At 36.4% G+C, this 11,625-nt stretch overlaps 1 protein-coding gene across 1 annotated transcript; it reads left to right on the top strand.

Annotated features, from left to right (window-relative positions):
• The first annotated feature begins 282 nt into the window (after positions 1 to 282).
• LOC107638393 (histone acetyltransferase HAC1) lies at positions 283 to 11,500 on the top strand. The gene is made up of 17 exons (XM_016341646.3): positions 283 to 500; positions 928 to 1,242; positions 1,767 to 1,881; positions 2,068 to 2,365; positions 2,455 to 2,931; positions 3,182 to 4,983; positions 5,771 to 6,067; positions 6,146 to 6,424; positions 6,703 to 6,831; positions 7,091 to 7,291; positions 7,377 to 7,519; positions 7,637 to 7,949; positions 8,169 to 8,308; positions 9,493 to 9,571; positions 9,909 to 10,301; positions 10,724 to 10,941; positions 11,018 to 11,500. The coding sequence occupies exons 2-17, from the start codon at positions 1,049 to 1,051 to the stop codon at positions 11,130 to 11,132; spliced, it is 5,193 nt and encodes a 1,730-aa protein (XP_016197132.1). The 5' UTR covers positions 283 to 500; positions 928 to 1,048; the 3' UTR covers positions 11,133 to 11,500.
• The last annotated feature ends 125 nt before the right edge of the window (positions 11,501 to 11,625 follow it).

The raw sequence follows: 11,625 nt of genomic DNA, 5'->3' as shown, positions 1-11,625 counted from the left end.
AAATGATTACAAAATTCATATTTTAAAATATAATTAAAAATTTAATTTTAATATATGGGAGTTTAAATAATCATCTAATTAAATTTATTTGTTTAGATGTTGTTTAAAAATTAATTGTTTTTATAATATGATAATAATATATAATTAAATATTTATATAAATTTTTTTTACGTTGTTAGTATGTAAAAATTAAATTTATAATTAAAATTAAAACTTTTTTATAATTATTTGATAATATTAAATATACTTTTTTTTTTAAATTTTGTTGGAAAGGGTATAAATGACTGCTTTATATTTCCGTTATTTTAGTTCGTTCGTGGCAAAATTACGCACGTGCCTATAGTTGGAGACGGTGTCACCGGCCTTTCTCTCTTTCTCTACGGGGAAATCTTCTCAGTCTTCGTCGGCGCGGTCTTACATGCTTTCGGGTTCCTTCTCCGGTTCAATATAGCGAATTTGAGCTTGTGTTCCGCTATTTGTACACGTTTTCGCCGGTTTAGGTTCGTCGTAACCCATCATCAATCTATTAGGGTTTTGTGTTGTTATTTCATTGATTTGATTCGCTACCTTCGGCTTCTCAGAATTATTGTGTTTGATTGAATCTGTATCTGGATAACTTGAATTTAGTCTTTCAATTTCCAATAACGTCTAGAGGGAGATCAGCTTAGCGTGATTTGATATACGTTTTCCTTTTTTTTCTTTTTATTACTGTCCCCCTTCTTTTGTTGATATAATTGGGCAAAGTTTAAAATGATCTCTTGCATTCGATGTTTGCTGGCTTCTCCTAGAAGGAATTGTATATTGCGATTACGGAGGTTACTTCCCAGTATTTGGTGTTATTGCTACTAATAAAATTGTTGACTTTTGATTTATCGTGGTTTTGGGGGGATTTGTAATAAACCGAATCTACTTTCTTTTCCTTTGCAGAATTCTCACAGTTATAAGGGCGTTTGTTTTGTTATCTTCATTATAAGCTTTGGTGCGGGAGAAGTGCTACCTGATGGTGGAAATCTTGTAACATTTTTGGGTTATGTGAAGAATAGAGAAGATGAAGCTACAGGCACATATTCCGGGTCAGATATCGGGTCAGGTACCTAATCAAGCAGGATCTCAGTTACCTGGACTGACCCAATTGAATGGGAATGTTCCTCCTCAGATGCCAATTATGGGTGGTGTCCCGCGTCCAACAATTAATATGGACCCTGAATTACTTAGAGCACGATCGTTTATTCAAGAGAAGATGTAAGTTCTTGTATTTGTTTATTTGCTTTCAAATTCAATAATCTTGTGACTTTACTACTTATGAGAAATCTTGTCAGTGGAGGTAACAAGTGGAGATGGATATTTACTTACAACCAACTAGTGATAAATAAATCCTGAAAATTAGTGTATGTAATATTGATTAGTTCACAAACAAGAGGAACCACAGTATTATTAAAAATCAAAAGGGGAAAGGAAAATAATTTTCTTTGACCTTGATGATCATGATGAAACTATTCTTTTTGCGTCCAAGTTATAATGCACTGTGGTTAACTTGTACATGATATGATATATTAATTTAAGCAGTTAAGGAATTCTATTCACGTTGCAGATGCACCTTTTGCAAATGTAGTTGTAACTCAATATTTTGCATCATCTATGAATCTATTATTTTTATTAATGTTTATTTTGTGCTGCCATTTGATCCATGATGCTGATACGATCTAGTGGGATAAGGTTTGTTGTATTTTTTGCTGCCATAACACTGATTCAATCTTTACTCCCAGATATGATATGTTATTGCAACGACAACAGCATCCAGTTACAGAAGTACAGAGAAGGAAAGTTAAGGATCTTGCAAAACGCTTGGAGGAGGGCATGTTAAAAGCTGCTCTCTCTAAGGTTGTTTTTTATGTTAAAATATTTTTTGTACCTCTACCTAATTTTATTTATTATTATAATGCCAATGTTTTCCATTGTGGAATCAGAAACATGTTAATTCTCAGGATCACTGTACTACTTTCTGGCTTTTTTTTTATCAACAGTTACTACTTTTGCATTGACATTGCTTTGTATTTCATTATTTAGGAGGACTACATGAACTTGGAAACTCTAGAGAGTCGTTTATCTAATTTCCTAAGAAGAGCACACATGAATAATCACAACCAACAGTATCAACAGCTTGTTACCTCTGCTCCAATTGGTACAATGATACCAACTCCTGGTATGTCCCAAGTTCCTAATTCTAGCATGCTGGTTCCCTCTTCTATGGATGCCTCAGTGATTTCTACCAGTGGCTGCAATAGCATAGGATCAACATCTTTCAATGGTGTAAGCATGTTACCATCTGGTGGTATGCTTGGAAGTTCTGTAAATCGATCTGATGGTAATATTGGGTGTTATGGTTATTTACCAACCCTGTTGCTTTACAATTTACATTATTTTACTGCATTATTGAGTCTATATTTATTGCAGGTTTGTCCAATGGTTATCAGCAGTCTTCATCCAGCTTTTCTGTTGGGTCAGGGGGGAATATGTCAGCAATGGGGGTGCAGAGAATTGCTAGCCAAATGATTCCCACTCCTGGTTTTGGTGTCAGCAGTAATAATTCACACATGAATATAGATTCTTCCACTACTGGCAGTTCCTTTTCTGGTGTAGAGTCTACAATGGTATCGCAGCCATCACTGCAGCTGACGAAGCAGCATGGGCAAAATAGTAATGTTTTGCAGAACATTGGCAGCCAAATGGGTAGTGGAATGAGATCTGCTTTACTGCAAAAATCATTTGGGAACTCAAATGGTGCTGTAAATAGTGGACTTGGCTTGATTGGAAACAATATGCAACTTGCAAATGAACCTGGAACTACTGATGGTTATGCGCCAACCTACATTAATTCCCCTAAACACTTACAGCAGCACTTCGATCAAAATCAGCAACCAGTTGTTCAGGGTAATGTTTCTTATTTCTTCACTATTGTTGTTTCTTTTTTACCTCTTCTGTTTTCCTCTCTCTCTCTCTCTCTGTTTTTCTTTTTCTTTTTGGGTGGGGGGGAGGAGCTAGCCTATGTCATTTACCTCACCCTGCACCAATGTATTTTAGGGTCTTTTGCACATTTTTTGTTAATCGGTTTTATGCATGTACTGTGCACTTTTTCTCCTTAGAAGTGACATATCTGAAAGAGTGATGATTTTATTATTAGGTGATGGATATGGATTGAATAATGTTGACACGTTCGCTTCTGGAAATTTTTATGCATCTGCAACAACCTCTGGGTCCATGATTAATGCTCAGAACACAAATTCAGTAAAATTGCCATCAATACCCAAAACTAGTTCATTGATAAGTGGTCACTCAAATTTGCATGGTATCCAGCAGGCTGCTCATATAAAGTCTCAAGCAATTAATCAACTGGAAAAGTTGAGTTTCCAGTCTTCATTGTCTTCACGAGATGGACTTCTGCATTCGCAACAGCAACATCAGCAAAGGCCCCAACAATATCAACAGCCAGACCAGTATGCACAGCAGCAATGCCAATTGAAGCTGCAAAATCAGCAACCTCAGCATATGGTGAACAACGATACTTGCAGTCAGTCTCAACTGTCTTCTCATCTAGAGAACCGAGTGAAGCCTGAGCCGGGGGTTGAACACCATAAGGAAGTACTCAGCTCTCATGTTCCTGAACAGTTTCATTTGGCTGAGATGCAGAGTCATTTCCACCAGAACTCAGCTGAAGATTGCTCTAGGAGTGATCAACATCTTACATATCCATCTGGTGTACATGACTTAGCCTCGTCAACACCTCAAAATTCACAACAAATGTTGCACATGCACCAATTGGTTGCAGAGCCTCAGAATAATCTTAACTGTCTTACGGTTGGGGTGCAATCCAAATCTTTAGTTCTAAATCAATGGCCTCAGTCACAAGACAGTAACCATATGCCTGCAAATATTTCACATGAGCAGCATGTCCACAGGGATTTCCACCAAAGAATATCAGTGCAGGGTGAAGCTCAGTGCAATAATTTATCATCAGATGGATCGATTATTGGTCAAGCAGTTGCCCCTAGAGCTTCAGTTGATCTGATAGACTCTGGAAGTGGGGTCAAAAAGGAACACAGGAATCAGCAGAGGTGGCTTTTATTTCTACTTCATGCCCGACGGTGTCCTGCCCCTGAAGGACAGTGCCCAGAACGCTTCTGTTCTAATGCACAGAAGTTATGTAAGCACATAGATGGTTGTAACAAGGTTCACTGTTCATACGCTCGGTGTCATCATACCAGGCTTTTGATTCGTCATTACATGACCTGCAAGGATCCTTGTTGCCCTGTTTGTGTTTTCGTAAGAAATTATCGACGTGCAGTGCAACTTAAGTCTCAGATTCGGTCAGAGCATGAATCAAGTTTGCCAATTACAGCAAACGGGTCCTGTAAAACATATAATACTGTGGCCCCGTTGGCTAGATTGATCTCAAAGCCTCCATTAGCTGCTGAAACTTCAGAAGATCTACATCCATCTCTAAAACGTATAAAGACTGAGCATTGCACCATGCAATCCATGAATCCTGAAAATGACAATTCTTCATCCATTTCTGCAAATTGTGAATCTCTTATTTCCAGGGATGCACAGTCCCTGGCCTATCCAAATGCTGAGAAATCTATCTCAATTAAGTCTGAGATTGCTGAAGTTAAGGCTGAAGCTTCAGCACATTTGGTGCATGAAAAGCTTAGTGAGATGAAAATGGATAGCAATCGTTCAGATAATAAAACGTCGGGTGGTGAACCTGCCCAATATAATGAACCTGCTAATTTATGTAGGTCAGAACATGTTAAAACTGAGAAAGAAAGTGCACAAGATAAGCAAGAAAATGTGATGCAGCCATCTGAAAATGCAGCTGGAACCAAGTCTGGCAAGCCAAAAATAAAGGGTGTCTCGTTAACTGAACTATTTACGCCTGAGCAAGTCAGGGAACATATCACTGGCCTAAGGCAATGGGTTGGTCAAGTAAGTTATTTATTTATTCTCATACCAACTTTTCACATGATGATGATGATAAATTATTCCATTGCTTTAGTTTATTTCGTTTCTATGTTTCTTCCTAAAGTTTGTGCATCTATTGTTTGAAGAACATGTAATTCATCTGGGCTTATCATTTCCTTGAAGAACATGGCTGGGTGATCAAAAGTTCAAACTTCAAAGTTATTTTTAAGTTGTGGAGTCTCTTAATTTTAAAAAATTATACGGAAATAAACAAAAGTGGGGAATCCATTGTTATTTTGTGGCATATATGACTTGGTTTTTCAATATCACAATGGAAATTTATTTATTTGTTTTGGGTATCCATTAGAGAAGAAAATGTATCTGAACTATACATTAAGCTAGAACTTCATTCTCACTAGAAAACTGGCAGTGTGATTCTCTGCACAATTTGCATGGATAGACAAAAATCCAATGCCTAGAGACAAAGGTTTTCTTTTAAAGGTAGTAGGCATTTCAATAAAGCAAAAGGCACTAAAGAACAGCCAGGTAAAATACCCTGCCACAAGAATATGCCTCCTTTCTCCTACAAAGGAAATTTTCTAATTTTTTAGGGCATTGGAAATATTTAAATTCACAAAACAAACAAAAAGGTATACTCTAAATGTATCAACTGGACAAAGCTTGTACTATGCTTATTTGGCTATTGGAAAACTTGGGTTCCTGATTGCAACTATAACATTTCTCAAATTTATCTGTTACCCACGTCTGACTGTGGTGCATCTATTGTTGGTCATCTATTTTCTTGTGACAGAGCAAATCAAAAGCAGAGAAGAACCAAGCAATGGAGCATTCGATGAGTGAGAATTCTTGTCAGTTGTGTGCTGTAGAGAAGCTTACTTTTGAACCCCCACCAATCTATTGTACAACCTGTGGTGTTCGTATTAAACGAAACAATATGTATTATACCACGGGGGCTGGTGATACACGGCATTATTTTTGTATTCCATGCTATAATGATGCTCGATCAGAGAACATTAACGTTGACGGGACTCCAATTCCTAAGTCAAGGTTGGAAAAGAAGAAGAATGATGAAGAAACTGAGGAATGGGTGCGTGGCATGTGTGTCTTTTTGTTGTTTGATTGGCATTCTATTTGTTAATTGACAGTATATATTTTTTGTGTGCAGTGGGTTCAATGTGATAAATGTGAAGCCTGGCAACATCAAATTTGTGCCTTATTTAATGGAAGAAGAAATGACGGTGGACAAGCTGAATACACTTGCCCTAACTGCTATATTCAAGAGGTAGAAAGAGGAGAGCGCAAGCCTTTACCCCAAAGTGCTGTTCTTGGAGCCAAAGATTTGCCACGAACCATTCTCAGTGACCACATAGAACAGCGATTATTTAAAAGACTAAAGCAAGAAAGGCAGGAAAGGGCAAGGGTTCATGGAAAATCTTATGAAGAGGTGATTCATTTACTGATTAGTAGAAGAAAAATGTGCTAGTCCTTTTTGTTAAAATATTTTTAAAATATATTTCTGTTGTTTATTTTTTAAATAAATAAAATAACCAAGCCTTGTTCAATTATTCGGAATCAGTTACATGAATTAAACCTTATCTTTTCTGTTCGATTGATACTGATGAAATTCCTTCTTAGCAAATCCTGATTATTTGTGGACTACTAAATTTATTTGGTGTGTGTTATGCTGGAGATTAATAAACATTTCGACTTGGATATTTGCAGGTTCCAGGAGCTGAATCGCTTGTTATAAGAGTTGTGTCATCTGTTGACAAGAAGTTAGAAGTGAAACAGCGATTTTTGGAGATTTTTCAGGAAGAAAATTATCCAACAGAATTCCCATATAAATCCAAGGTATGGGGAATTGCTTTCCTTGTTCCGTTGATCCGGTGCTAATTAAAATATGAATAACACTATTCGTAAACCAAACACTATTGACACCTGTATAAAAATACAATTGTTACTAATTAATTATATATTTAAATTATGTTTTAAGTAATAAAACAAAGAGAATGTGTGTTGGTGGTTAAGAAAATATTGGTGTTAAAATGGTGAGTATGCATAGCGGGATTGTTAAAATATTAACTTTAACACCCTTATCTTGCTATCCCAGGTAATTTTGCTGTTTCAAAAGATTGAAGGTGTGGAAGTCTGCCTATTTGGCATGTATGTCCAAGAATTTGGATCTGAATGTCAGTTGCCCAACCAGCGCCGGGTGTATCTTTCATATCTTGACTCTGTGAAGTATTTTAGGCCTGAGGTCAAGGCCGTAACTGGAGAGGCTCTTCGGACATTTGTTTACCATGAAATTCTGGTAAATTTTAGTCAAGTTCTTATTTTCTTCCTGTAAACAATATTTTATTATAATTGAGGAGTTTTCAATATAATTTTTTTTGTAGATTGGATACCTTGAATATTGCAAGAAACGTGGTTTTACAAGCTGCTATATATGGGCATGTCCACCATTGAAGGGTGAAGACTATATTTTATATTGCCATCCAGAAATTCAGAAAACACCAAAATCTGATAAGCTTAGGGAATGGTGAGCAAAATAGCTTCAGTATAAACAAAATGAAAGAGAAGTGGGCTAACTCTTTTGCTTATGCAATTTTACTGCTTTTATCCCTAACTTCAGTTTCTTTTGTGGATGTTTCTTCAGGTATCTGTCCATGCTGAGAAAAGCTATCAAGGAGAATATTGTAGTTGATCTCACCAACTTATATGATCATTTCTTCGTATCTACTGGTGAATCTAGGGCTAAGGTTACAGCTGCCAGACTCCCATATTTTGATGGTGACTACTGGCCTGGGGCTGCTGAGGATTTGATTTATCAGCTTCGCCAAGAGGAAGATGGAAGGAAACAAAATAAGAAAGGAACAACTAAAAAAACTATAACAAAAAGGGCCTTAAAAGCATCTGGTCAGTCAGATCTCTCTGGCAACGCCTCGAAAGATCTGCTTCTCATGCACAAAGTAATTCACTTATATATATATGACATTGTTTATTTATATATTTTTTGTCTTTGGGGTAAATAACGTCCCTTGCAAATAATTTAAATTATTTGGATATTTTATGTGATATAATTATATCTTCAAACGTTCAGGCATGTTCCTTGGTTGAGTGCTTTTAATATTTATCTAATCCATATGTGTAATAATGGTTTTCTTCCTACAATGCTTATCTTTCTCCAGCTTGGTGAAACCATTTGCCCAATGAAGGAGGATTTTATCATGGTTCATCTACAGCATGCATGCAGTCATTGTTGTATTCTAATGGTGTCTGGCAACCGTTGGGTTTGCAACCAGTGCAAGAATTTTCAGATTTGTGATAGGTAAGTATTGTTCACTTCTATCTCCGTTTGCTATATGATTCTGTTGACTGCAATTGATTAAACATACTATCTCAGTGTATGCATTACCATACAGTTGTAGAGTAAAAAGTAAAACCACAGAAAAGGATGCAAGAACAGAGAAAGGAAAATGAAATATTTTATTTCCTCTCTGCTGCACTCTTCGAATTCTGCCTAACTAATTTGAACTATTCCCTATCACTCTGTTCTCCCATTTGTAGAGTTCTCCTGCATAATCAGTTAGTTATTAACTATGAACTACATTTTGTAATCACTTCAATCAGTCACAACTTACAAGCAGTTAGCTGTTAACTTTCCAAACGCAACCTTTCTTTACCAACATTTAGCCAAAACTCCCTCCCTCTCTCCTTGCCTTCAGAGTGAAGTTCTGACTTCTGAGTGTCCTGTTAACAGTTTGAAGCACCTCTGGGGTCTGCTTGAAATATGATAGCTGAGTTTTCCATTACCTGGAACTTGCTTTGACAGTACAAGTTTTCCCTGGTGTGATTCCAGCCTTGATGTAGTATTCTCCTTTCTAGCCTTTTCCTTTTGCTTTCAACTCAATTGACTATGGACATTGAAGGTCACCCACAGCCACACCATTCATCCTATTTCACTTAGTCATCCACTTCAAATTCCACCATTAGAGTTGGTAATACTTTTAGTCTGGAAACAAGGAAACTTTGGAAGAAATATCACAGATATTTAAATATGAATGGGTTGACCACGTCTATTGATCTATGTAGCAAACCCCCACCTGGTGGGATAAACCTTTCTTGTTGCAGAGTTGGGAATACTTCCATTATTGTGGATAGCTGGAAAGTATTAGTATAGTTGATTTATTTATTTAAGTTGCCAGTTTTTTCTTATTCAGGTCTTGAGTTATAACTAGATGACAAGATTTTTTGCTTGCTGCCTTATGCCATGCTTAAACTCTCTTGTATTACAAACAGTTTTAATGCAGACTGGACAAGTGCTATGGAATATGGATATTGTTTCAATAACAGATTTGTGTTTCTCAACATTGTATCTGATTAATATCTTTTTGACGCCCCAGCCCCATTTTTGTTGTTTTTGTGCAGTTGTGTCAATAACATCTTATGTTGTTTGCCTGATCCTTATTACAAAATATTCAATACATTGATCTAATATAAATGGTTTCTTAGGTGCTATGAAGTGGAATTAAAACGTGAAGAGAGAGAAAGGCATCCTATTAATCAGAGGGAGAAACATACCCTTTATCCAGTAAGTAAAGAGTTCTACCTAATTAGAACATTTCCCTTGTTCTATCATGTGATAATTTTATTAGTACTTGCTTGTTACTCACCTTAATGTCTGCCTAATTAGTAATTACTACTAGGAGGTACTAAGTTGTCAGACATTATGGAGTTCCAATTTGAACTCAGTGATTGTGTTTTCAGCCACAACTTCCCCTTGAGCATTTTAATTGTACATTTTTCTGTATCTTCACAGAAAAAAGGGTGAAAAAATAGTACAGATTATCGTGTGGCACTAACTGATTGGAAGTGAATTTGGGTTTTATTTAAATATTTAAAAAAAAATAACTTGCATTGTCTTGCAGATTGAAATCAATGATGTTCCAGTTGATACAAAGGACAAAGATGATATTCTCGAGAGTGAATTCTTTGATACTAGACAAGCATTTCTCAGTCTCTGCCAGGGAAATCATTATCAATATGATACACTTAGGCGAGCCAAGCATTCATCAATGATGGTTCTATATCATCTTCATAATCCAACCGCTCCTGCATTTGTGACTACCTGTAATATATGCTATCTTGACATAGAAACTGGCCAAGGGTGGCGCTGTGAAGTTTGTCCCGAGTATGATGTATGTAATGCTTGTTATCAAAAGGATGGAGGCATTGATCATCCCCATAAGTTGACAAATCATCCATCAATGGCAGATCGTGATGCTCAGAACAAAGAAGCAAGGCAGGTTCGAGTATTGCAGGTATTGCACAATATTTAATTTTATATTTTGTTCCTCTGAATTGGACATGTATCGCTCTGTTAGTTCCCTAGTAAAAGTGGATACTTGGTTTCCTTATTCTAACAATTGAAATATTTAAAGGAAAAAATTATTCGAATTTTAGGAGTTTCATCAATCGTTAGATGGTAAAAAAAGAAAAAAAGAGGTTTTTTTTGTGGGGGGGATAATTATTGATGACAAGGTAATGATTGATTTCTATTGGAGTGTTCCATTGTTCCTCGTGATTGTTTTATGTATGGGATGGAAAAGTGTAAACTGCAACTTTTCAACATATCACAGTTCTTAGTTTTGATGTCAATTGCTTGCTTCTTTTCTTTTGTCCATAGTAACTACCTTTCTGTATATGCTTTTTGATTTAAATGAATTTGTGTTTGTATTTACAGCTACGGAAAATGCTTGATCTACTTGTGCATGCATCCCAATGTCGTTCCGCACATTGCCAATATCCAAATTGCCGCAAAGTAAAGGGGCTTTTCCGCCACGGGATGCACTGCAAAACACGAGCTTCTGGAGGTTGTGTTCTTTGTAAGAAAATGTGGTATTTGCTTCAACTCCATGCTCGTGCTTGCAAGGAATCGGAGTGCCACGTGCCGCGTTGCAGGTTTGTGGGTTGGGCATTATCTCCTTCTCTCAAATTTTTCATCCGTTAACTTTTTTCCTTGTATGTGTCAAATCAGGGATTTGAAAGAGCATTTAAGGAGATTGCAGCAACAGTCTGATTCACGGCGTAGGGCTGCTGTAATGGAGATGATGAGGCAGAGAGCTGCAGAAGTTGCCAACAACGCTGGATGAGCAATTTGTTATGTAGATACGAAGGATAATGCTAAGTCCAAATGGAGGTAGACATTAGGTACACCGTACACCTATGTTCTGACAGCGATGATTTCTTTTTGTGTTGGGAATAGATAGTGCATCTTCTATTGATTGTTTGTAGTATCCTTTATTTAAAGCTTAAAAGTAAATAGTTTAGTATCTTTTAGCATGTTTCGCATTTAATAAACAATTATGCTGTTTGCTGGATAGCATCTGCAGATCAGTTTCTTGTTATTGATTATTATTCCTCTATGATTTACCGCAATGGAAGGTTTCAGTGTATACAGTAGCCTGTCCAGATCTTATACAATATATAAGGAATTAAGGATCGGTTCGATTTGTAAAAATACTTGAGCTTTTGATGATATTATTTTGTAAAACATGACATCTTTCTTGTAAATATAACACTAGGAGAGATCAGAGTAATAATATCAAATAATCGAATAGTATATTTTGATTTTTTTTTTTTTTT

The sequence above is a fragment of the Arachis ipaensis genome, chromosome B4 (assembly GCF_059453495.1).
Source record: "Arachis ipaensis isolate K30076 ecotype BB chromosome B4, ASM5945349v1, whole genome shotgun sequence".
NCBI classification, from domain to species: Eukaryota; Viridiplantae; Streptophyta; class Magnoliopsida; order Fabales; family Fabaceae; genus Arachis; species Arachis ipaensis.
The sequence above is the reverse complement of the archived record's forward strand: the minus strand, read 5'-3'. Positions and strand labels throughout refer to the sequence as shown.